At 42.5% G+C, this 27,781-nt stretch overlaps 1 protein-coding gene across 1 annotated transcript; it reads right to left on the reverse strand.

Moving 5' to 3' along the window:
- Window positions 1-140: 140 nt before the first annotated feature.
- Window positions 141-18,697, reverse strand: slc7a8a (solute carrier family 7 member 8a). The gene is made up of 11 exons (XM_069169781.1): window positions 17,904-18,697; window positions 12,674-12,878; window positions 9,493-9,644; window positions 5,171-5,296; window positions 4,325-4,478; window positions 3,860-3,983; window positions 3,545-3,648; window positions 3,009-3,105; window positions 2,707-2,856; window positions 1,988-2,165; window positions 141-1,880 (listed from the first exon to the last, which is right to left on the reverse strand). The coding sequence occupies exons 1-11, from the start codon at window positions 18,049-18,051 to the stop codon at window positions 1,723-1,725; spliced, it is 1,596 nt and encodes a 531-aa protein (XP_069025882.1). The 5' UTR covers window positions 18,052-18,697; the 3' UTR covers window positions 141-1,722.
- Window positions 18,698-27,781: the final 9,084 nt, after the last annotated feature.

Below are 27,781 nucleotides of genomic sequence, written 5' to 3' on the forward strand. Positions count from 1 at the left end.
CCTCATTTTATGCACAATATGTGAAAAGTGGAATCCACAGATTTTATGTTTATGCTTTGTATTGAAATAAATGTCTCTTGGGAGCATTTTTTGTTTTTCAATATAAATGAAGCCTTGAATTACAAAAATTCAAACGTTAGTCAGTTTTTTTTTTTTATTTACTAAAGAGACAATATACAGACTGTCATGACATCGGTGCAAATACACGATAACCATACAGGCACAAAAAAAACACAAAAGAAGTCCGAGACACCCTGTTCGCCTCACGTTCACTCTGTACAATACTGGCCAGACTTCAATGGTGTTTTTCTATTATTGAACAGCTGTCATTGATACTCCTGAGGAATAAATATCTAAGAAGCACCGGTACAGACGTTTAGCGTTGACATACTGGATTTCAAAGAAGCAGTCAGTCAGATGTTTTTTTTCTGGAGGTTGTCGGCAGTGTTTTTGGGAGGAGAAGGCGGGGATGGGGGGGGGGATGCCCTGAGACACTAACAGAGTATAGGAAAAACCACAGAGAGTACGTACTGTGTGTTGGTGTGTGTTGTTGCTATAATACACAGCGTAAGTACAGACACGTGAATATTACCAGACGACTTCATTCAGCGCTGCAGGTTCAGTTTCTGCTGGTAATATTGCACTAAAAATGTCTTCTAGGTAATTAGATGAATAAAAAAAAACATTTAAACAGCTAGATGGTCAGCTAAAAGAAATACTTTCACCTTAAAACATGAAAGACAGTCAATGCCTTTAAAAAAAGAAAATAAAAAAGTTTACCACAGGCATTCGTGTGTGTCGTTGTCGGGAGTCATTCACAATGCAGACGTGGTGAAACTATCGACTTCATTATGTGTTGTGTTGCTTTTTTAAAAAAATTTTTTTTACTGAAATTGAAAAAAAACAACAACCAACAATGACGCCAAAGCATGAAGATTTCACCGTCTCTCCACACACAGCTGTAATCACACCCAAGCACAGAATATATTCTAATTAAGGCAATTAAAAAATATCAATACAAAGTACAGATCTCACATCAGCTTTTAAGACTCACAGTTTCAGGAGTAAAAAAAAAAAAGAAAAAGGCCCAGATGAATATTTTGTTAGAAAAGAAAGAAGAACATCAACAACACTAAAATTAACATATCAAATCTAAAAAAAAAAATAAAAAAATAACAATAACAAAAAGGCGAATAATACAAGCAATTATCACAATTACAAAAAAAAAGAGACATTTCAGAATTACGGTCAGCTTTAAAAAAACAAAACAAACGGTATTAGTGTACTTCACAACATGAATCCAATCGTCTGCTTTGGTGCGCCGAACGTACGACAAAGCAACATGAAATATAAAATAAAAAAAGAACGATAAAAGTGTCTGCGTCGCCACCACAGTACGGTAAGAGTCTTTTGATAATAATAAAAAAAAATAGTTAAAACAAAACACTTTCAGAGGGAGGATGATGATGATGATGATGATGATGATGATGAAGATGAAGATGAAGATGTGTGTTTATGAATGAATTAAGGAGCTGCAAGGTGAAAACCTTTCGTCATTGCACTGTTGATGGACCCCATTAAATATTTCCTCATATATTTGGCACAGGAAGGTATTGATTGACATTAAAAATCTAAAAAGGTGTGTGTGGGGGGGCGGGGCTTGATCAGTAAATCCACTACGAAGCGTGGTGTGTGTCTGCATGTGTCTGTTTATTCTTGTTTTCAACAGTCGCCTGTCTTGAGGTTGTCTCCTTCCTCCTTGGACAGAGTAGACGGCGCCTCCTTCATTTCCTCTCCCTCCTCTCCCTCCTCTCCGCCGCCGCCGCCTACAGCCGGATAAACCACCATACACATCTTCTGGCCCGCGTACGTCATCTTATCTGCAAGAAGAAGGAAAGACAAAGTTTTCAACTCGTAGTTTTTAAAAATGTCAAACATTTCATACCCTGACAGAAAAGAAAACCTGGCGTGCGATGAGCGAACTTACCGACGAAGGCTTTGATGCACTGCGGCTTGTTGTCCCAGTAGACGCCCAGGAAGTAGACGGGGACGCCGGTCAGCATGATGGCGAGGCCGATGCCGCACACCACGGGCTCAGAGTAGAGCGAGAAGATGAGCAGGAAGGCCCAGAAGATGAGGTAAATGACCGGCCATATCAGGCTCACCTGCAGGAGGGAAACACATGATGTACTTTATTTTATTTGTATTTATCTTTTAATTGTATTTATTTATTAATTTATCCTATTTTATTTTCTAATTATCATTTAATTGTATTTATTTTGTTTTATTTCATTTTATTGGTGTGTTACTTGCCGATGTTCTGCGTATGTTTTATTGTTGTTGTTTATGTTGTTCCTCTTATTATTTAAAATTTTTTGTATTATGACTTAATTATATTGAATTCTGTACAAAGTGTTGGAATCTGTCTGAAGTTGTGAAACACTTTGGTCAAAGTATGTTGTGTTTAAAAGTTCCATATAGATAAGTTGACTTAAATATTATTACTGTTTTCACAAGTTGGTTGAATTTGCTTAAAAACAAACACTTTTTGTGTTCCCAAAGTACATATGAATAATTTAATAATAATAATAATCTAATCAAGCTGAATGAAATCACCAGAAACATGTGCAGTATCTGACATGTTTAAATGCGGTCCATCCTGCACCTTCGTGGGTAAAGAGTGAAATATGTGACTCGTGAGCTGACCTTGATTGGCCGGTGCATGTCGGGCTGTTTGAAGCGCAGCACGATCTGCCCGGCGACGGTGACTCCGTAGAAGAGGTAGTTGATGAAGCCCACGTAGTTGATGAGCGTGTACATGTCGCTGGTGCACAGCATGAGCAGCGTGGACAGGCACTGGGGGGAGAGGAGGAGGAGGGGGGAGGAGAAGGGGGAGGAGAGGGGCGGTCAGAGGCAGGGAAGCCGCAACACGAAGCTAATGCACGTGAGGGATGGTGATTCGGTGGACTGCAGGGGAGCGTGGCTCCGCTGGAGAGAGAGGTACTCACAGTGAAGAGCAGAGCCGGGATGGGCGTGCAGCGTTTCACATGAATCATGGCCAGCAGGCTGGGGAGGTGGCCCTCTCTGGCGCCGGCGAAGAACAGTCTGGAGGGAGAAGGAGAGAGATGCAATGAAGACATGATCCATGAAGTTCATTGAATGATGATGAAAAAACCCCGTGTCAGACTGAAGGAGGCTGATGGAGGTCGAAGGTTGAGACGAGGAAGAAAATCTGAATTTAGAGGAAATTAAAAACCGATCAGCAGAATCATTTTCAGATGTAATTTACAATACATTTGGTGCAACGTTAATTCAGGCTGAGATGCATCTTTGATGCGTGTTTATAGGCCGAAAGCAAAGTTAATACTCGGTATCATTTGGTTCCTGGCTCACGCAAACTCCTTCCTACACGCTTATGAAGAACGTATATTCCATTAAAAGAGTGCTTTAGGTTAATTTCACACAAAATCTGTGATGTTAGAGATGAAATATCAAAGATAAATAGTGTTTTTAAGTTCCAGTAAAATGCTGAGTGCCAACTAACCGTGAGGACGTGAAGAGGGAGCCGTTGACGCCCCCGAAGGTGGAGAGAGCCACCGAGATGGGCATGATCCACGACATGACGCCCAGCAGCTTCTCCCCGAACGTCTGGAGGATGAAGGTTAGCGGGAGGATGACGGGGAGTGAAGCAGACACACCGGCGGGTGGCTAGATGCTTATCTTTTTTAATACGTTTATGTTTTAATATGTGGCGTCCACAGTTAGACTCGTGCAATGAGCGACAGGGACCAGTAGAGGGCGCCAGTCGCGCTGCTACGGAGGTGTGCAGATGGATGAAGTCGCGGCGGTCGCTACTCACCACGGCGACTGCGTTGGAGGCGAGCAGCTCCTGAGGGCTCATCGCCGTGACGTAGGCGATGTTGGCGAAGACGTAGACGAAGGTCACGAGGGGGATGGAGATGAAGATGGCACGAGGAAGGTTCCTGCAGACAGAGCGGGAGGCGGAGGAGGATTACAGGTAGGAAATTACAAAAAACGGAGTCTCGCGGGAGGCGAATTTAACAGATAAAAAGGTTATTAAAAACAATGTTTCAAAGACAGGCAAAAGGAAATGAAGAAATAAAGCATTTCATACACAGACATCGTTGGAGATCAGCGGGCAGATTAGTGGGAATGACTAAATTAAATCAATTCAACAAAAATAAAGGAGGATTAAACTGGAGAGTGAAGTCGGTATGCGACGGCTAATCGCTGAAATATATTCATCTGTGGTAATAAACCCTTCAGATCTGTGGGAATGAACGTGTGTTTCTGAGGGTCTTACACGTAGGGGTCCACCAGCTCCTCGGTGACGTAGTTGAGGAAGTTCCAGCCTCCGTAGGCGAAGGATCCTTGTAGGAACGCCAACGCGATCAGACCCACGTCGTACTCCTGGAAGGGCTCGAAGGCGTTGGCGGGCTCCAGCCAGTAGTAGTCTCCTGCAGGCGCCAAAGGAGACGCAACATGTTCACGTTCATTCTTTAGAAATATCAACACATCTTTAGTCACTTTTCTCCGTTCCCGGTTCAGGTCGGTCTGCTCCTCATCATTTACGGAGGTAAACACGCTGAAGTTTGGGCTCGTTGTCAGGAAACGCAGCTGAAAGCCATCAGCTGATGACGCGTGTGTTGAACCAGCTGGAAAAGACGGGTCAGCTACATCTGCTTGGAAAGCAACTGAGAAACAAACAAACAAACAAACAAACAAACAAACAAACCCTGTTTCGCTGTAAAAAGCTCTTCGTATTTCAGTGGCTTTCTCGTTCTTCGTCACATTTGTTTTCCCTCCGTGAGACGTGATTTCACTCCTCTCCCTCTACATACCGTCCAACCGGTCGCTGAACTCTTCATCGTCTTCAAACACTCGCACAGAAATCCCCATTTTGTTGTTTCAGGCCCCCCCCCCCCTCCCCCTCCCCCTCCCTCACCCCACCTGCTGATGTTAGCAGTGTGAGTTTTAACCAGAAGGGCCCCAAAGACTCCATGTGGAGCCTCGAAGGCCCCGAATCCCTGAGGATGTCCCCACTGACCGCGAGGAGAGTGTGTGTGTGTGTGTGTGTGTGTGTGTGTGTGTGTGTGTGTGTGTGTGTGTGTGTGTGTGTGTGTGTGTGTGGACTCAGCGGTGAGCGTACCTTTGCAGATCTGCACGATGCCCATGACGATGATGAGGGCGAGGGCCAGCAGCTTGCCGGCGGTGAAGATGTCCTGAACTCTGGTGGCCCAGCGGACGCTGGAGCAGTTCACCCACGTCAGCAGCACTGAGACACAAACACGCAAAAGTTAGGATTTATTGGAATGTCTTTAATATCTAGAGTTTGACTTATTAATAAATGATTTAGCAATATGAAAACTTTTCTTTTTTTTTTTACAGAGCATAATGGACAATAAACAAGTGTGAAGAGTGTTTAATAAATTACTGCCAAAAATGTGTGTTTAAATGATCTGAGTATACGGTATACATATATAAAGAATATTAATGTATGAAGAATATCAGCCAATATGTTGATATCGGGATTTTCTTTACTCTCCAACATTGGTCAGAAAAATGCTGAATCAGTCAGACCGTGTTTAATATTGGTAAAACCATCTTATTTCATGCCGTCTGACTTGATGTATTTTTTACTACTGAACAAAAACTGTAAAATATTAAAAGTCACATCTTCATGTTTTAATGGATTTAATGGGAACTTTTGTGTCTCCACAATCTGCAGATTTCTGATAATCTTCAACTATAGATTTTGACTTTGTGCCGTCGTGTCTGGAAATATTGAAATGAGGTGAACGAATCAGCAGGACGGAAGCGAATATGCTGATCTGCACTTTCCTCCGCGAGCGTTTTACTGCTTCGTGCGTTCATTGTTTTATTGGTTATGTAACTTGGCAGCCTTTTAAAGTTCCCTCAATGAAAAGCAATCTGATCATCGAAATGCAACGAAAGATTAAAAGCTGCACATTTGCACAAATGCAACATCAGTATTAACGTCGACCTTTGACCCTGCTGCTGCATCATCACATTCAGCTGCTATCTGACCTGCTGCCTCAGATGTGATTAGTGCTGAATGATAATGTGAAGTGATATTGTTTATTTCTGGCCATATGAACCTTTTTATATATATATATATAAAAGTGCATTTTATTACATCTGGTGATGTTACAGCTGTTATAGTCTGGGTAATAATTCTGGATTTTCCAGTTTGTAAAGTGACTGGTAGTCATTGTTTCATGTCAGGGTGTGTCAACTTTAAATTACAGGTAACTTGAATGCTTTGGCAGGAACTCTCTTATTTGTTGAACACACCAAACTGATGTCGATGCAATCTGATCCGTGCAGAAGAACATTGGTTTGATGCGTACCGCTGAGCTGGACCGGGCCAGCGGGTTCAGGGCCGACAGGGTGCCATTAAATAATCAGCCTGTTTGACTCGGCGGGATTAAGTTCATCACATTAAATAACTGTTTGAGCTGCTGGAACAAACACAGACGCACATGAGCGTACTGGTGTCAGATGCAAACAAAAAGTACAAGTTGAGCATGTTTCCAGGTGAGTTTTGGACTTTGTCTGTCTGTTGTTATTTTTTTTTTACTGTTGCAGACAGAACATGAGCTGCAGGGAGGACGAGGACGGCAGGGAGGACGAGGACGGCAGGGAGGACGAGGACGGCAGAGCGGCTGCTGCTGCGACTGCCTCCACAGAAAACAGGAAATGAGAGGCTTCACACACAGATTATCTTATGACTTGATGTATGTTGTGTACACACACACACACACACACACACACACACACACACACACACAGCGAAAAAAATTCCCCTTGGGGATTAATAAAGTAACTACCTAACCTAACCTAACCTAACCTAACCTAACCTAACCTAACAACTCACTAATTCTCATGGAGCCCTGAGTGAATACATGCTGAACCTCTGAACAGGTAAACAGAGTTGTTTTACATGATCTCCTGCGTGACAGCAGCAACGTCCTCCTCTTGTCTTGGTGACTAAACACCTGAGGACACATTCTGCTGATCACAACCCTCAGCTGTCTGGAAGCTGAGTATACAAAGTGTGTGTGTGTGTGTGTGTGTGTGTGTGTGTGTGTGTGTGTGTGTGTGTGTGTGTGTGTGTGTGTGTGTGTGTGTAAACTTGCTGAGTTAACTATGTTGGAAAACAGGCCAGAGTTGCGACCTCGCCATCTGTAGGAAGAGACAGACTCCGTGGGAGAATCACCCCTCCGGCATGTTTTTGAAACGGTACACCTTAAAAAAAGCCTGTGGCATTTCCCAACCGACCGTCCCTCGATCTGTTTATAGCCCGATTTCTGAGTAAATACGTAAGGTTATATCCTGTAAACTCTCATGTCATGTTCAGCATGGACCCAGTTTAAGGGAAATCATATTTGTCTCAACACCAATAAACACGTATAGTACATGCTGCCCCCATAAATTACATTAGAGTTTGTGGGGAGGAACAACAAACCTCTCACCCACTTTGTTTTTGGTCTGAACAACAACAGCAAAGCAGAAATAATGCAGCAACAAGGCTGAAGCTGCCCGACACCATCTGTCCAACCAATTCGAGGGAGAGAGGAGCTGAAAACATGCTGGAGTTTGGTAACAAAGCATCCACCAGCAGTTCTTGTTAAAACACAGCACATTTGGCCTCAAGGCATGAATTAAAAAATGGAACAAGAAAGTCGGTTAATGTGTCAGAAACACAGGAATAATGAGGCATTCAGGGTGTGCAGATCTCTCCAGAGGCCATTAGAAACGCCACCAGAATTTCCACCAAAACCACAGACTGAATATAAAAATAGTTCAAATGTAGTTTTCTGGGTCTTCAGGTGAAGCCACTGCAGCGGTGCCTTAAAGTGCAATACCACTGAGGGCCACTAGGGGCTCGCTCCACAAAGCCTCTGGGCTCCAATAGACTAGATGGTGTCAGTCGCTCAATTCTCTCCTTCTGATCACTGATTAGTGTAAAAACAGAAGTGGATGACGTCACGGCGGGTTGATGCTCGACCAAAACCCACTTCCAACATGTTTTGTTTTTTTTGCAAATTTCACCTGAATATGATTTATAGTCAGATGACCATGAAATGAACTGCTCCTTTTTGGATATTCCACCCTGCCTTCCTGTCCTTTGGAACCAAATATCTCTTAATAATATGAGCATAAAGTGCAAAAACTTCTCTTATGAGTTACCCTGCTAACTTATTAATAACTTCTATAATAAACTATACGGTGGATCTCTTGTGCTCAAAAGTGTTCGTGCATGTTTTTGTGTAAACCTTAAACCTTCTATATTTCTACGCCCGTCAGGGAATGATGTCGTCTCCGGTGCTCTGCAGCTTCATGACAAACTCTTCGGAGATCATTTTAAAGGAAAAGAAATCTAAAAAACATATATCGAGAACTAGAAAGTTTCACCTCTCCGCTGAGGGCAGAGAGAAAAGGTGAGTGACAGCTTGTCATGCTGAACTCTGTAGATGTGAGTGTGACAGCTGCTATCTTTCCAGTTCCACCAGCTCTGAGAGAATATTTTGGTTTGGAAGGATGAAAAATGTGCAAAAGCATTATGAGCATGTTGTTTCTTTTCTCCCGGCAGGACGACGAGCACTTAGCAGTGATTTGGAGGCGACGACTGAAAACATCTGCGCGCGTTATTCCCTCTAAATCTCATCAGAGCTGCAGGAGTTCGAGCGCAGCTCCCCCTGAAACCTGTGTTTCTGGTAAACAGTCGGAAATATCAGGGTGAGATTCATCTGACGGGTCAGATCCTCAACACACTCTCGTCTCTCCGTGTGTCTGAAGGCTGCCTGCAGTATTTGACCGCCGTGTGTGAACTTTGTTGAGGGCTTCATGTCGCCCGCTGTCACGTCAGCGCCAACACATTTCTCCTTCGTCTTCACGCACTCGCCGCTCGCCGCTGCACTCTGCCAGTTACTCTCGTCGTCTCCGTGACGACCTCTAACTCAGGGTTAAATAACGAGAGCTTCAGGGGGAAAACCGGGACGTAAACTGGATTAAATGAAGCCACAATTTCAGCTTTGATTTGATGACGTAACAGTAAGTAACAAAGCAGAGAAACTGCTTCAATCTGCTCTTTCATACTAAACTCTACTTTTATACCCTGGAAGTACAACGAGTGAATTCTTATGTTTTTTTTTGAAGACCTGAGCTTGTCTCAACAGGCGCACTCAAGAAGAACGGGAGTGTTTCTGAAAACAGCTCTTCATATTAAGATCTTAAGATGAGCAACCAGACTGGAAATAAAGACACAAATAAACTGGGCAGCTTCATTATTTGGAAATAAGAGTTTTCCAAGACAAAAACATCTGAGACGGGATGTACGCTTCAAGTGTTTAAATAAGTTGTGTAGCAGAGTATATTTCAGCTTTTTGTTCTGCATTAGGAAGCATTAAACATGTCTGTGACTGTGAGGCGTGGAGTGCTACTCACGGAGACAGACGGCAGCCAGCAGACGCAGGCCGTTCTCCGGCGGGAAGCAGGTGGGGAACAGAGGCTGCAAGACGTAGTTGGAGAAGGTCAGCGCGATCACGGCCTGGTTGGTCGGGTAGATGACCAGCACGGCGATCCACAGTCGGAGGAACCTGAGGCCGAGAGGAAGGAGGGAGGGAGGGACAGACGGAGGGAGGGATGGATGGAGGGACGGAGGCATGGTTACCAACACACGGAGCTACAGCACGTTAAATGTGACCCTTTATTTTCTCATCACACTCTCTTCTATTTAAAGAACTTTTAATGGTCCCGTATTTTACAGCTTTATGGTGTTTTATTCAAAAACATATGCTGCTATTAGCTCCTTAAATATGAGGGTTTCCTTCATTTTTTTGGTTTCGTTTCATAATGTTGTAAACAGAATATCTGGGTGTTTTGTACTCCTACTTAGAGAAATAAGCTATTTAAATACATCACTGTCGGTTCTGGGAACTCATGAATGACTCTTTTTCTAATTTGGGATTTAACAGGCAAAAACAAAATTAAACAACAAACGAGGAAGAATTAATCCAAATAATACTTCCCTGCGGCACTCAAAACAAAGCGGAGGGAAAACCCCCCGCTGTTAGCGACTAACTTGCTCGTACTTCTGTTCGGTCGAGTTTGAGGTTCTATTGGAGACATCTGCAGAGAAGCAGCTCTTCGTTTAAACCCTTCGCTGGAAAAGCAGACTAATAAAATCTCTGTTTGGTAACCAGTTTAACTGAAGTGACTCAGCCCCTCTGTTTAACATGATGATGCAACAATACACCAGCTTACGAGAAGTCTTAGTCATTTTCCTTCTGTTTTTGTTTTTCGTACTACTGGTATTTACAGGACTTGATGCATTGGTCTTAGTGTAGTAGGACGGACCGGCCGTGAGGTATTTCCATGAAATTCTCAGAGAGCTTATAAAGGGATCATTACACCTGACTGCATTAACGGGACTGGAACTCGCTGGAATGCGTTTCATTAAAAAATCGTGATGCTGATTGAAACCTCCACATAGAAACCCGCGTGGTGAAGTAGTTTCCTCATATTTACAGCACATTAACTCCTTTTCTCTAGTTTTTCACATATTTCAGTTCTATAATTGCCGTTCTCAGGGAAATATAACATTTTAACTTCATTAATTCACTTAAACTACAGTTACGTTGCCGATTGGGTTTCACATACTTCATTCTGTACATTATAAAATAAGATGTGATGATGCTCTGCTATCAAACCAACAAGAAACCCAGAGTGCTTTAAAATGCACTGCAGAGGTCTTTCTGCAGAATGTGATACTCCATATGACTGATAGTACTTTTATTCACTTACACTTGTATGTATTATTTATTTATTAGGCCTGTCCTCGTTTAAAAACCATTTATCTGCACATCGTTCAGCTCTGTACATGTTTCATGGTCACATTCTTAGATTTTTCCGCTGAGGTTTTCCAGGAGAAGTTTCTCCAATTCAACTGATTGTACTTTCACTTGAATGCTAATAGAGGATTTAGTGGTGTTGCTCATTTTTAATGCCTGCAGCTAATGATTATGTTGGTAATCCTTTATTCTGTGGATTATTTTCACAAAAAACAGGAAGAAATTGGCATATTAAAACTGTTTGTTTTGTCCAACCAACAATCCAAAACCCAAAGATCATTTAGTTTACAGACAAAGAAGCTCCAGAGGCTGGAAAGAGAACATATTTTGGGAGCAATTTTGCTTAAAAATGATTTTTTTTTTTAATCAAAATTGAACAATCATTGGAGATCTTCTGCTTTTACTTGGGATTTGAATACTCCTTCCACCACAAACAGCAGATATCAGCTGACTTCCTTTAAAATGAAGACAATCTAGTAAACCATCCGTTTCCACATTTGATATAATCACCACCTTCAACCTGTTGCATCTATGATAATCTACAGAGGGAACATTAAGGGTGTAACACACTCCTCATGAGTCCGATCCAACAACGACCCGTTCGAGAGCTTCTCTTTCTTTACGAGCTCGCCTTCGTCCGGCTGCGACCAGGTGATGTAACTGGTTATGGACTTATAAGCAAACACAACTTCTACTCCTCCACGCCCACACACACACACACACACACACACACACACACACACACACACACACACACACACACACACACACACACACACACACACACACAGGGACAAAAGGGTCGGGACAACAAAAACAAACCGCCCTTGAATGCGGTTTATTGAAGCCAGTCGGAGGGCACGGGGAAACAGTTCAAACTGAGCATGTGAAGCCACGACTTCATTGATGTGTATTGATAGCTGCTGTACAAAGAGACTAAAACAATCCTTGGCTGTTTTGTCTGGGTGAATTCCTCTCCCGAAATACCCGATAATACGTCTCCTTGCGATAGATGGAGAAAAACCACAACAATGGTCTAATCTGTGTTTACAGTCTGTGCAGAAGGCACACCGTGTGTGTGTGTGTGTGTGTGTGTGTGTGTGTGTGTGTGTGTGTGTGTGTGTGTGTGTGTGTGTGTGTGTGTGTGTGTGAAATCTACGCTAACAAACGATATTGTTTGGCTCGGAAATTAACTAAGTGTGGTTCCCAAGCTTTAACTGTAAGCAGCATGACCTTGAATAAATAAGCATTTATGGATGAATGGAAGCTCACAGCTGGTCAATAAAGACATAAATTTTTTTTTAAAAAAAACACAGCGCTGTGACATTTGTACTTCTGTGAATCTGACGGTTTAATATCTTTTTTTACTGCATCTTACATCTGTGCCGGACTTCCAGCGAAAGAGCCAGACGTTGATCAATATGTCTGCAGGCTCATCCACCGGAATGAAGACAGGAATCTAGACATGTCGGTATGCTCACCTAAATCCTCGTCAAATTAACTCCCATCGGCCGGGAGGCCCCTTCTTCTGGAGAACTGGGTCATACACTCAATAAACAGGACTTTGGAGGGTCGACTGGGGGTTTCAGAAACCTTACTGACCCGAGAGTCCAACACGGAAATCAGGGTCTCCCGAAAGGAAAGAGATCAACCGTAAAGAAGATATGAAATAACTTCTTTCGTAACTCCCTCCTGCTCTTGTACTTCCGTTTCCTATGACTCAAATCACACCGTCCAAATATTTAAATACGCCTCATCTGAGTGTGTTCGCTCACCCGGCCAGCCCTCCGAAGATGTCCTTGACGTAGGAGTAGTCTCCTCCCGACTTGGGGATGGTGACGCCCAGCTCGGCGTAGCACAGCGCCCCGATGGCGGTGATGATGCCGGTGATGATCCAGACGATCAGGGCCATGCCCACCGAGCTGGCGTTCTCCATCACTCCCTTCGGACTGACGAAGATGCCGGAGCCGATGATGTTACCTGCGGAGAAGAGGAGGAGGGAGGAAGGTGTCAGGATGATGGAGGACGACTGTGATGCACTAGGTCATCTCAGCTAGAAGCCTTTCATGTGCTGCAACAATTACCTGGTGAACAGTAGCGGAGGAAAAGGCGTCGGACTATCGAGTTAAACTATTTTGACTTTTTAAGCCTGCTTTTAAAAATGGCCTGCAAAAGCGTACGTGATACGCAGCTAGAAAAATGCATACTGATACTCATGTTATCTATAAAAGGGCTTTTACAACAATAATTTTGAATTTCAACTGACCCTAACTTGAGTCACAGTTTGGTCAGGCAGCGCTATGAAAAGAAAACGAGATCACTGGCTTTTAACTAATGTCGGAAAAAACTGCTGACTGACAGCATAATTTACTTGTAGATGGTCAAAGTCTTGAGTTAAAAGCCTTGTGGGCAAACAAGACCAAATATTACAGTTCAGTTAATAAGGCAAATTGAACAGGAAAAGGAATGAGGTCACAAGACAGCAGGAGAAAAAAAAAAAGAGATTTCAAAGCAGCGATGCAGCAGACGAGCTCACGGGGCAAAGTGGGAACCTGCAATATGCTGACTGAGCAAAGATGGAGCAAGATGGAGCAGCAGGGTGAACGAGTGCAGAGAGGGCGGAGGGATGAGAGGCGGATGCAGAGCCGGGAGAATAATGACCTGACATGTTCAATGAGCATCAGCGTGCCAGGCAGTTTACTTTAGGGGGGACGGATGATCGGGCTCGGGTACCACATGAGAGACAAGCCATGTCTGATAAGGCCCGGGGTCGGAGGTCAGGAGCCTCCAATCAAGTTCAGCTGACTGGGTCGACTGTGGTTTGAGTGAACTTGAACACGGATGGCCAATAAAAAAGGTGTCGGGGTCGAAGGTTTGAAGGGTTTGAAATCACAGGAGGCTGAGTGGAATTTTTTACAGTACAAAAGTCAAAGATACGGACGATGCAGTCTTCAATGAAGTGTGTGTGTGTGTGTGTGTGTGTGTGTGTGTGTGTGTGTGTGTGTGTGTGTGTGTGTGTGTGTGTGTGTGTGTGTGTTTGTGTGTGTGTGTGTGTGTGTGTGCGGATACTTTGGAGCCGCTGGTGAAGTTTAGGACTCGCAATTAACTTTACATCCAGCACGGTGCGACAGAACAGCAGTGTTATAAGTATTGTTCAGGAACTGGTATCGAAACCAGTCTTTAAACTCATTTATTTGTCGGGCTGATAGTTTAAAAGTCCAAAGATTTAATATAATAAATATGAAGAACAGTTCAGCACATCGTCCATTTCAGAAGCTGGAAACAGCAAATATTTGGACTTTTTGACATGTAAGTGAGCTACACCAATTATATAAAATCCATTTTGAGAAGTAGAAAATGAAATCTTTAGTTTTCATGCAGTTTAGAGGGGGAGAGTGTAACCCAGGTTGTTTGCTGCAGCTACGGTTTACTGATATTCCCTAAATGCCTCGCATCTTATTGGAAGATGCAAGTTTGCACAAAGAGAAGCCTTCTTCAGGTCTTTAAAAAAAAATCTGTGAAAAGAAGAAATCAACAGATTAAACAATACTTGACCGCTGCTCTCTTATGAAACTCGTTTTGCAGGTAAAAGATGAAAACGAGACAAAGAAAGCTTCCCTTCCTCTGATTGTTCTGACATCTTTATGGCACAAGTGGTCTTCAGTGTGTGACCTTTGATATTTGCCACGTGCCGACTCAGCAGTAACTTTTTGAGTGAGGCAACGTTTACAGCAGCAATCAAAGTTTACGCTCCGGTTCTGGAAGGTGTGAGGGAGGTTATGTTTTCACTTTTATGAAACTATCAGGTTTTATCAGAGGTTATCAAATGTGTGTGTGTTCGTATCACGTGCATCGAGTGTGTGTGTGTGTGTGTGTGTGTGAGACTGCTGACTCGTGGAATCTTCAGGTTTCCTGTCCTTGCAGAGGTTTTGACATCCTTTTGTCTACAAACAGGGAGAGAGAACTTTTCTTTTCTTTTTTTCTTTTTTTTTAAAACAGAAAATCTGAGAGAAATGCATCAATTTTAAGAAGCAGCGGATAAAAAGTCTGAAGTGTGAAACAAACGTCCGACGTGTCCACTCAAATCCCAGCAGGCCTCTTTCTGCTGCAGGATACTGGTGTTGTTGTTGGATTGTTGGTTCACAGAGGAAGAGGCTCGCTCTCTGACGTGCTCTCTGAGCACATTTCTGTTCCTTTTACACTTTTATGTTTTCTGAAAGCAACAGGCAACTTCAACCTTTAAAATTGGTCTTTTTACAGTTTTAGACGGAAGTTTGGCTCCTTTAAAGTAATATTTATGTTGTTTTTTAAGATGCAATCTACTCTATAATCACATTTTAGATTTTAATTAGGTTTACCTAATTTATTTATTTAGGTTTAAATAGACTTAATTACCTATTTTGTGTTGGTATGTGTGTTATAATGGCTCCTAACAAATACTGTTATTATCGATTAATCCACTGATCATTTTCAGAAAATAGTGAGAAAAGCTTCTTACAATTATCTAAAGCCCAAGTTGATGCTTTCAAATCTCATTTTACCATCACATGACAAAATGACTGATTACGAATTATCTCTCCTAATTAGCATAGTCAGGACCAGCAGGCTGTCCTTGTTAAATACAGGTTCAGTATTGTAAGAATAACTTGAGTATTGTTATTTTACAACTTATTATTTGCATATTAGAACATTTCTTCTTTGAATATGTGTTGCAAAAGTTAATGATTGTTAACATAAATACATATAATGAACATTTATGTGTAAACTTACTATGCAGAGGCTTTTTAAAATGCTTTATCTTAAGCAGGGATCAGCTGTTTAAACGTTACACCGACAGTAAAAGAAGAAACCGATGAAATCCGTTTGATTTTGGGCCTTCGTGGTCGAAGGCCACCACTCAACCAAACAGCGTTCACAGCAGCAGCTGACTACGAATACCAACAAGCATCTGTGTGTGTTTGTGCAGCATTATGATATAACCCTAATCAGCCTTTATAAAGCCCTGGAAGATTTCCTGTCTGTTCAAACAGCCACCGAGCCGAAGCAACCTTCTGCGTGACCCTCGGCCAGAACCTCGCGGGCGCTGCAGGTCCGGCTGCTCGCATGAGTTATTACTGCACAGAGCCATGTATGACACGGAGCCCACTTTACCATGCTGCTAAGAGGACAGGACGAGGCAAGCAAAGAGAGTTTGATGTCTTCATTAATCCTTCCAATGAAGGATTTGGGCTCTGCAGCCTAACTCAGTTTGAAACGACCAGAAGCCACGAACACGAGATGAAACGGAGCTCGATATTTAATCAAAAGGAGATTTATGCAGCGATTTCATCACAAAACACAGCGATCGGAGTCCAGCTCAGACGCAGTTAATAACAGCCTTATCAGGGTGGGTCCTTCTTTGGCCAAAAGTTCACCTCTAATCCTGATTTGCACGTTTATGGAGTTCTGTATGTGTGATAGACGCCTGCGCTGCTACAATAGACCGTGAAAGCGTTTGATGCCATCGTGTGCTCGGCCCTTTCCGTGGAAACGCACATTATCTGAATGTTGCTGCATAGATACGATGGAGGGTTGGGCTGAAGGGAAAGATACTAGCAGCAGCACGCACAGGGACCTTTAACAAAGCATAATCAATACATGTAATCACTCAGGACCGGATCAATGCCCCGGAGAAATATTAGAAACATTATTCTATCGATAAGTAATAATTTAATTTAAAGTTCATTTTTTCTTTCATCCAGGATTTCGGGATTTAAGTTACAAACTATGATGTCACGTCAATGCAAACGTTGCTCTTCATCTCTCTTGTTGCAAACCTCCTGGGGACCCTCTCTCCCCTCTTTTTTCCTCCCGTTACCGTGGAAACACATGACTGAATGAGTCATCCTCCCCTCCTGTCTCTTCATCCAGTCAAGGTCAACACACGTGTAAAAAAAGACAACCCACGCTCCACCTGGACATCCCACATTTCCTTCCTGAGTTCGTATTGATCGACGTCGACCTGTTCATCATCGGTGCTGAATGAAGATGAGACACGTCGATGTGTCAATTACCGCCATTATTATACAGTATGATGACCTCATGTTAGCTTTAATGGCTTTAGGTTCCCTGACCTCTTCTATAAATCTAATTCATGAGGACAGTGACTGCTGGCGGATTGTTTAAACTAATAGTAATCCTTTAGTATGAAGTAGAGCTGAAAGACGGTCGATGAATTGATCAGAAACAAAGTTATGGAAATCAGAGCAGAAATATCCTTCAAACTCAAAACATCCTGGATCCTAAATTTCCAGTGAAATACAAGATCTGCAGGCCGGTTTGTGGCCGCCTACATGTTGCCAGCAGCCTCCTTACAGCCACCTCACCGAGTCCAAGTCAGTCATGTGAGCTGTGATTGGACACCTGAGATGAGTGAGGGTGAGGACATCCTCGTTACTGGCCGGGCTACAGAGAGATGATGAAAGCTGCACTGATTAACGGTGGTCAGAGGGCATGAGACTGTTGCAAGAGAAGGGGTCTTTATGCTGAGTTCCTGTTACAATCATATCAGTGTGTGTGCGCGTGCGTGCGCGCGCGTGCGTGCGCGTGCGTGCGTGCGTTTTATCTGAAGCACAGGTTGAGTAAACACCAGCTCCATTTGACCAACTATTGTCTGAGCCCAACTGCAGGTATTATAACTGAGGTCAAACACAACATCTTAATCTGGAGATTCTTACATAAATATCATCCTCATAAACTTTGTCTCAGTGGAATCTGATCCCAAAGCAGCTTTTAAACCCTGCAAATATTTTACTGTTTTAATGAGTAGTTTATGACCATTTATATAAAAATAAAAAAAATCTCTTATTTCTCTCACTTTTAACAAACTTGTTATACTTTTCTCTGACAAACTGTGGACATAAAAAAAAATGCACAAACTTAACTGCTGTGGGGTCAGATAGAAAAACTGGTTGCATTATATTAAATGTCAGTTTCCCCGATCCTTTAAAAGTGACAATCACTTACCGACAATGATGCCGCAGGCGCTCACGAGCCCGATCTCCTTCTTGAGCGCCACCCCGTCTCCTCCTCCTCCTCCTCCGGACTCCGTCTCACCGGCAGCATCCTTGGCAGAGGCCGACGTGCTGCTCCGCTGTCTCGGACCGTCCGTCATGTTTGATGGCTGCACTTGGCTTTTATTTATTTAGTCTTTTTGGATGCTGGCGGAACTACGTTCAGTGAATCGTGCAGCACTGATCTGATAAAGGAAGTTGTTGCGGTGTCAGCAACTTTGCGAAAATGAATTTAAAAAGAGACGAAACCACAAAGCAAAAAAATAACAATAATCACACAAAAATGAAAACAAAAAGTGCGGGCTTTGAGAACGCTTGTGCAAAAACTGCCCTGCACAGTGGAAAAAAAAAAAAAAATCCTGCAATCGTTTCTTCAAGCGTGACACAGGTGGGGCGTGATGGCACGTCTCCTTATCGACCGGCGGAGCTCATATTCCAGTGACAGTCCTTAAAAGTGCGAAAATAAAATAACCTTCTCAGGTGGCAAACAAAAATTACCCTTAAAAATAAGAAAAGAGCTGTCGTGGTTTCCTTGTTTCAGGTGAGAGCAGGAGACACATGAACATCCTCTCTGTGCGCCACCAAAGATCTGCTCCGGGACTGGACGACAAAATAAAGCGAGAAAGGTCTTCCGAGTCGTTCAGGTCTGCCTCGTAAACACCCGACCTGCGTGGATCTGAGACACCAGAGGATTGCATTGGAGTAAATATGCACATCTTCATAAGAGTACGTTAGCACCGCCCCGTTTCCATGCTTGCCCCTCCTACTCCGACTCCTTCAGCGTCTCCAGGACCCTCCCATCAGCTGTTCCGGCTCCTCTCCCAAACATGGTGAGAAAACAGACTCAGTTCAGGTGACACGCAGCTCGACAGCTCGGACCTCGTCTTCATCACTTCCTCCTTCGTTTTTGTTTTGTCGTGCACGTGCTCATGCCTATTATTCAAGATGCAGCACAATCTAAATTTAGCCCTCAGACTGTGACGTCACACCTCAGTCTGCCACTGCTGCTGCAGGACTGCTTCCATCCATCCTGTATGTTCACATTATGGAGGCTACAGAAGCTGCAGTGGTGACTGGACCATGATCATCCCAAACTCTTGATTTCCTTCTCAAAGACTATTTCTCTTCAAATTATAGTGGGCCGCGTGCGAGAAAAGAATACGTTCTTTCGACAGTGTGATCTGTATGTAACATAGAATTAATCAATATACTTTGAAGGAGCTGATCTGAACAGTCGCCACAGTTTCAAAGTGGACACCCGAGATTAGTGGCACCAATTCAGTATCCGACCAAATGGGAAATATTTTCCCAATCTCCTCTTCTGCTCCCAAGTTATGGCATCGTGTTGACAGGAATGTGACGGGCCGCGAGGTAAACAGCGACTCTTAACCGTCAAAGTGACCCCTAAATCTAATCAGCTCATCCTTGGGACCGAGTGAACATTTGCGCCAAATCTGACGAAGCTCCATCAAGGAGTTCTTGAGACATCGTGTTCACAAAAATAGGACTGAGGTCTTAGTTTATTTAAAATGCATCACGTCCGTGTTAACGGACAGGACTCACAGTGACAGATACAATTACAACATTTAAATTTAAATAAGTAGTTTCACTCCAAACAAGATCATTGCTGGACTCTGGAGTCCTGCTCCAGTGTTTTTTTTGCTCAAGGACAGAGAGGCTCAGGCAGGACGAGGAGCCCCTGAACTCGTGTCCGGCCCACACATTCTGCTTTCTTAAGCATCTCCTGAGATTTTTTTTAGGAAAACATCGAATTCACCTGAGAAACCTCTCAGGACTTCCTGAACAACTGTTGACTCACGACAACCTGAGCAGAACAGAAAGCAGCTGTTACATAATCCGCAGATAAATGTGCAAATCTGAGCGAGGCTGTGTTTCACTGCTGAGTTGACAAAACAACCACAATCCCCCGCTAACCTACTTAGCCTATAGTTGCTCAGAGCGATGCACGTGTGATTTGATTGGCAGACGAGAGACGGTGCGAATTCAAACAGGAGAACCAATCAAAAACAAGGCTCAAAATCTGCACACAAATGAATGGACATGTAAGCTTTCTACTAAAAAGAATAGAGTTGGCTGTAATAACCAACATTTGGTCCCACTGGACAGTGAAGGCCTCAAACCGCCCGATGTTTCACAGTTTAGGAGCTTCATCGTTCATCATCATTGATCTTTGTGTTGTTCTCTTTTGATTTGATGTCAGTAAATTCTCTCTGTTCTCTGCTGATCGCTTCAAGAAACCTTAGTGAGTCTTATCGTTCTGCTTCTGATCGCATCGATCGTTTCGGTGCACGACGTCCTTGATTATCTTCTACGCTCGCTGACTGAAACCAAACAGCCTCCATTTTCACATTGTTTGCATGATTAGATTAGATTGTCTCTAATTACGTCACAGTAATTAGAGCAGGATAAAGAGCTTTGTTAAAATAATTACTTGATAATAGGTTTGGGAAATGGCAAACATTGCTTCTATTTGAGAACAGAAAGGTGAGATCATGACAGGAAATTGTGCAATTGGGTAAAGCAAGGATTTTAGAAATACCTCAGTAATGAGTCCATGTTTTCCTGATAATCATGTGATTTACTATGTTAAAAAGTTTGTATATATTTGTTACGTTTTTAGAATTAATTTCCTGCAATTAAGGTCTGAATACTATTTCAAAGATTCGTGTTAGTCTGTTGGGTGATGCTGAATATTTTATCTTCTTTATTGGGTAAAGTATTAAAATTCATAATATATGTCTATACATACTCATTCAAAAATACAATTGACAAATACCCAACATTGTTAAATTTTTTAGGAACATCAAATGAGCTTAAGCTGCTGAAAGCCTGAAACTTGCTGCAAAAATAGCAAAGAAACCGGCTGCTGTTGTTTCTCAACTCCCCTCAGATATTCATTTTAGTATTAAACTGCTACTCTACAAACTTTATCGTGATTTCTACGATGTCACGTACCTTAATTTTTCTGGAAGTGCTTTAAGCTTTAAGGGTGTGTGGGGGAGGGGGGAGGGGGGGGAGGGTCGGTATTTGCAGAGGTCACAAGTTTTCCAATCAATAAATGGCTTGTGTTTAGTTTGATGTGATTGTGTGTGCAGATTCAGAAAGACTGAAAGACATTTTATTATTTTTAAGATAAATAAAGCTTTGGGAAAGTTTGGTGAATAATAACTGTCGGGAGGCGAGAGGTTTGAACTTTGGCAGTTTGTCTTGAATCAGCTCTTACTGGGAATTTATCACCGTGGTAAAGCTGACTGAGCCTTTATTCTGATAGCAACACACATTGATGCACGGCTGTGTGTGTGTACGCGCGCGCACGTGTGTGTGTGTGTGTGTGTGTGTGTGTGTGTGTATGTGTGTGTGTGTGTGCGCACAAGATCTAAAACACACAAGTATGCATCAAACCATGCAGGATGATCTTAAAAGCTAAATGTCAGTCTCCATCACATGACATAATCCTCTGTAACATATACATGTACATACATAGCATACATGCACACAGACACACACACACACACACACACAGACACACACACACACACACACACACACACACACACACACACACACACACACACACACACACACACACACTAACTGGCTCTGTGGCAGGTGACAGATCAGGTCGTGAAAGGCAGAGATTCTCCACCTATGAGGCTGTTAATGAGTAACGCTGCTGTTTCAGGTTGTTTGCTGCTCAGTGGCTGGAAAATTGGAACCATAGCATGCAAACACGGAGGTAATGGCTGATGGTGCTGGGCAGGCGGTCCACAGAGGAGATGCAGGTCTCCAACACGGACCAGACCAGAGCACTAACAGCAAACACAGCTTCACTACAGTCGTGTCTTAAAGCTATAAAACACTGTCTGATGGGACATGAATAAAGACAGATGTACTGAGAGTGATCGTTGAATCTATTAACATCTCAGTGTCTGGTATCTTGTGCAAGACCCGACTTGCACAGGAGGGTGATACACTGAAAAACAAGCACATGATCATCTGTGGGAAGAAAAGCTGTTTTGGTGTCAGGATCCTTGAAATTATTTTTTTTTCTTCACTGACAAACACAGCTGAACAAAAACATGTTTTGAAAGCAATACTTCAACATCGTAGTTGATAAGTCAGATGAGGGATCGAAGCCCTCCCTTATGTTTGTGTGGAACGAAGTCATGACTGTACTTTGGTTTTTGGAAGAGAAGATATAACATCTTGGTGTTGTAACGAGGTAAGTTTCCACTGTTTGTGCTTAGCTTTATACTGATATACCAAAGATATACCAAGAGGTCCGAGCACCCCTGCATGAACACAAAACTCCACGTAAACCTTTTTTAACTTATGTAGCACATTTAACTCACGACATAACATACCTTACATAACAAACGTCCTTATTTAAACCCAAACCCTGATTGTCATCTGAACCTAACTGAGTGGTTTGGGTGCCGAAACGTAAACAAGCTGTGATCCATGTGTCCATTGTTGTTACCATGACAACGAAGGTCCAGTACACCTGTCGCTGGTAATGTTCAACGGTGATATACCGAATGTGGTGTTGGTAAATGAGCTATTCTCTCATTTAGGTCTGAGGACGTGTTAGTCCTGTAGAGGGCGCCAAAAACACTCACCTGTTGTTTTTTGGAGAATCAGTGGAAACAGATGAGGACGTGTTGAAAAATCTGAGACTGTTACTCTCCAACAGACAATTAATTTCTGCATTGCGATCATGTGATGAAATCTAAGATTAAGTCAAAAACATTTTTCATGACCCTGAGATGTTTGAGTCTCGATGCAGCAGAAGTCCAATTAAAACGAGAGATGAAAGAGGACGATCACTGCTGGTTGAAACCAAAAATGACACATCGCTAGATTCTTAGAGGAAATCACTCTGATATTCATCTCGTCAAGCGGCGAGTATTCGGAGTTGGAGGTGTGCCGGAGACGTGATGCTTCATCCGAGCTGAGCTCGTCTTTCTCAACTCGTCTGTCCATTAAGGTTCCTCTTTATATCAGTATACGCTCAGCCGCCATTTGATCCGCTCCCATTTGCTCTGCTCAAGTTACTGAATTATACGTTAATACAAACCAAACAATTCCCTGTATTTGTATCAAATTAAAAGCCCTTTAACATGTCGGTGGTCAGAAACCGTTCATTTCCTTAACGAGGCTTTTATTGTGAAACATTTGCTGTGTTGTGACTAAAAAACACTTTAAAATAAATCCTCCAGAGCAACCGTTGAATGCAGTGTGATTCTCTCGCTCACATTGGTAAATCAAAGGGATTAAAATATCCAGGCTACATTATTGATGACTGTATGTGAGCTTGCCTCCATAGTTGTTATTCAATCTTAGAGAAAAAAAAGCCCAAACTTCACAGTGTCTCTGCGTGAAACAAGGTGTTCCAATGAAAGATTTACTGACTGAAGTTGAACCAGTAACAGTTAACGCTGTGGCTCCACCGACGCTGATGAGATTTACTCCTGCGTTCGTAGAACAAAAGTTATGTTAAGCATTTGGCTTCGAATGACAAGACTCTCAACACAATGCTGTGATGGTTTTAATGAGATAAACTAACAGGCTCAGTCTACCTGTCTTTTATAGTATCTGGTTAATGCATGGTTTGTTCAGCTACCTCTTGTTTCCACACATTTGTGGACTGACTCTAGTTTCCTCTGGTTACAGTAAATTCAATTCTCCCCCCGAAGGAGCCTATTCAGGTTCTCAAAATACAGGTTGGAGACTTGCACACACAATACTCGGTGAAAAACGATCCGGTCGGTGATTTAATTTGTGCTTGAGCGATGGCAGGCGGACAAAAGCTTTACAGCATTAACTGATCAACCAGGGGCACAAGTCAACCACCACCGGGGGGGAGGGGGGGGGGGGGAGAGAGAGAGAGAGAGAGAGAGACAGGGGTGTAGCTGTTATGTCATAACCGAATTAAAAAAAAACCTTTGGGACACGGTGTGACAGTTATAATACAAAACAAAGAAAGAACGAATAACATTTGATTTGATCTCCCTCAACACACCATTTGACTTGTTCACATCTGTTCATAAATCAGTGTTCATAAACTGAAGACGACATCAGGACAAATATAAATCAGTGTTCATAAACTGAAGACGACATCAGGACAAATATAAATCAGTGTTCATATACAGAAGACAAATGCTCCGCTCAGCATGTTTTTAGATTCGGGGGCTTTGCATTGCGTATGAACACCAAATAAGGAGCAGGGAGGAGACGTCAGCGTCGCCGCCCATCGTTTTCCTAGAAACCTCCTTCCAGGGATCCGGGGGGGCTTCAGGGCAGTAATGTGACATGCTGTTTATTCATGCTTGTAAACCTACAAACATTTATTTACAGAAACATAAGGTGGAGTTGCAAAACAGACAGGCGGGGGGTGGGGTGGGGGGGGTGGGGGGCAGAGAAAGAGAGAGACAGAGAGGAAAATATTTGGAAAGTGAAAACGTTTGTGACCTCTTAGAGGAATGTCTGAATTTACAGTGAAAAGTGGGAACAAGACAGAGGAGTGAAGGGGAAAGAAGAGACTGACTGGCTGGGAGAGGAGGAGGAGGAGGAGGAGGAGAGGGAGGAGGAGGAGGAGGAGGAGGAGGAGGAGGAGATGGTAATTTGAGCCATGTGTTTACTGTCCCGAGAAACATATGAGTTCCTGAGACAATGCATTCAAAATCCCAGACTGAGATCATGACCCAAACAAGCGGATTCAGTTCGGTGCTGGTTTCAGGTGGAAGAGTGAACCTGTAAACAGGAAATGATTCCTGTTATTCTGTAGAAATGGGATGTAAAGAGGCAAAAACAGCTCTGATCCCGGTGTTATACTAGATTAAAAAATGGGTTTAAATAAAGCTTCTTTCTTTGTCAGCTTTAAAGATTGCCTCCATTCTGCAGCTCAAATGGCCAAAGTCCATATTTAAATATCTGCTTGTGTTTCCAACGATGGAAACTGTTTGGACATTTTTGCATTGAAGATGGTTTGTTGGAGTCTGATCATCAATATGCAGTTTTTGTAGCTGAAAAGTTGATATTTCAAAACAACTGACGTGATGAACTCTTTGTTTTCAGTTTAGAATATAAAAAATTTTACCAAAATCATCAACAGTACATTTTGTCAAAGATAATATTTATTTATTTACATTCATATGTAATTCATATGTAATGCGGACAAACATTCTCAGTACCTCTGAATTTAAAACAACTGAATAAAACCCCCATCTTCTGAAAAACAAAGAAATACTCAAACTTCATGGTTAACTTCTCCGGGTCCATCGCATCTGAACTCATCTTATCACTCATCTTATCACTCATCTTATCACTTGTCTACGCCGTCAAATTGCATCACAGCTGACACACTTTACTGCTGCTCATCTGGCTTGTTGTTTACTCAGATCCTTAATGTCACCGTCGACCCTGAGAATCACGGCGTGGTCACAACAGGGCATCTGATTTATCTGTTTTATCTAAATGTCCTTCAAAATCTTTAACTCAAAATAAATTCAGTTTCGTTAGTAAGGAAACTAAAATACATTTTCAAAGTACACAGAGTTCATTTCTTTGCCTGCAGTCTGTGTTTTGTGCTCCTTAATCTAAAACTACAAGCGGACATCCTTTAAGAATAACAAGGGATTGAACAAGTACAGTAATCCTGATCAGTTGTCACAGCAGCTCGTTGCTATAGATTCCCTAAAACAACTGTATGACCACAACTTCCTCTTTCAGAGTGCGGAGGAGGGATAAAAACACATGTGTTTCTCACATGAGTCAGCAAATATAGCAACCCCTCCCTCCCCCCCCCCTCCCCCCACTGCAGCCCCTCTCCGACTGTCAACTCGGCTTGTTTTCATGGAAGTCTGGCTGAATCCAGTTCACGCTGCCTCGAGACAACAACTCCTCATCTTACTCTCCTTTTTGATTTCAATTATTTTGGACAAATTAAAATCATAGAAATAATGGAAACAAATAACAACAAAATACAGGCTCCAACAATCACAGCAAAAACAATAAAGTCAATATAAAAGCAAAAAGATATGAGTATGGTGATGGATGAGTTAATATATGTGTATGTTGCAGTTTAGGAAACAGAAGTTAAATATTTTTTTAAGCACCTTTTCAAGTATTTAATAGAGGAGCAGCTTTTTGTCAGGTGTGAGAGGCCATCCCATAATGTGGTATTTAGGCGGATGAAGATCTGAGACTTGATGGGTATTTGGCTCATATTGTTTATTCCTCCACTTTCTTTTTCTTTTCTCCTCATCCCGTCTTTTTCCTACTTTTTCTGAAGTCTTTCTGTTTTTTCTGCTTCCTGTCATTTCACACTCCTCCAGTGTTTTCCTTCCTTTCCGTCCTTCACCTCTCCTATCTCTGTTTTCTCTTCCGTCGACCTTCTTTCATGAACACTTGTATATCAGGCGACATGTTTGGATCATTTTGGAGAATTTGATTGTATGAACACTGACTGGAGCAACGATCTGATGATGTTTTGGGGCATGGAGTCATCCAAGCATACTGTGGCAGCCCCGCTCTCATGAAATCTTACTCCATCTCAGCCTGTTCTCTTGCTGCTGTGACACGTCCATCCAAAAGGCTGTTGAAGAATCTGCAGGTAAAAAAAAAGGATATGAGCTTGAAAACATCTGCATCTGCTTGTCTCCAAGAAACACAAGAGGGCAGAAAAATAACACTAAAGGTACAAATTAAAGTTCATTCTCAACTTTGTAAACTAGTCTAACAACGACAACAACAACAACAACAAAAAAGGATCTTGGCTCTTGTTTTTTCTGGCGCTGTGTGTTTGTGATGTATGGCTCTAGTGAAGGTGTAGAATCTAACACCTTTCTTCTTCGTGGATCTTTCCCACCACGACGCTCTCCCACTTCTCTTTTTACTCTACTGTGCTACTATGTGTGCATTTACAGGCCTTTGTCACAGGAGGATCACAGACAACTGGTCCAAGAGGCCGAGGGGTCATTGAAGGGGTCATGGACAGGACTGGCTGTTTGACGGGACCGCTGATGTTTCCCGTTGGAAAGTCGATGAACTGACCACCACCAAGATGCAAAAAGACCCAAAACGACTACGAGACAGAAACATGAACCAAAGCCAGAATTAGATGTAAAAAGCGCTGCAAAGAGACACATGATGACCACAGAGAGATTCACGACAACCCCAAAGGGACGTACAACAGACTGCAAGGAGATGGAGACGATGAGAAACAGACAAAACTAACAGACAGATGTGAAACGGCTGCGAAGAGTCACCAAGAATATCAACAAACTTCCAGAGATTAAAAACAATGACAGAAATTCAAAACAGATTCAAAACTACAATCGAAATTCAAAATAAAGATTCAAAACATATATTTAAAATGTTAGATTCAAAACAGAGATCGAAAACAACAGAAAGTGACAAAACTGGTGAAGAAGAGATGCTGAATGAACACATTGAATTAAAAAAAAAAAAGACTGAATAAAGAGACAAAAGCACCACAAACCGATTGTTTGTGTCCTTCTCTCGGAGGGAGTTCATATGAATAAATCCCCCAACAGTTAAACTCATAGCTCATAAAGTGCCATTAAGCAAATATTCATTTTCACATGGAGACCAACAGAAGCAGCTGCTGCCTGTTATGAACGTGATTATCAGAACATTTGCATGTTTCTGTTGGTTTTCTCATTTTGAGTTGATGACTAATTGATTGACTGATTGATTTAGTAATTGTTTGATTGATTGATTGATTGATTGATTGATTGATTGATTGGGGGCAACAACAAAAAGATCAAAAGTCACTAATTATTTTTT

Source organism: Embiotoca jacksoni, unplaced genomic scaffold, assembly GCF_022577435.1.
Source record: "Embiotoca jacksoni isolate LCO1_2020_lvr unplaced genomic scaffold, fEmbJac1.0.p SCAF_47, whole genome shotgun sequence".
Taxonomy (NCBI): domain Eukaryota; kingdom Metazoa; phylum Chordata; class Actinopteri; family Embiotocidae; genus Embiotoca; species Embiotoca jacksoni.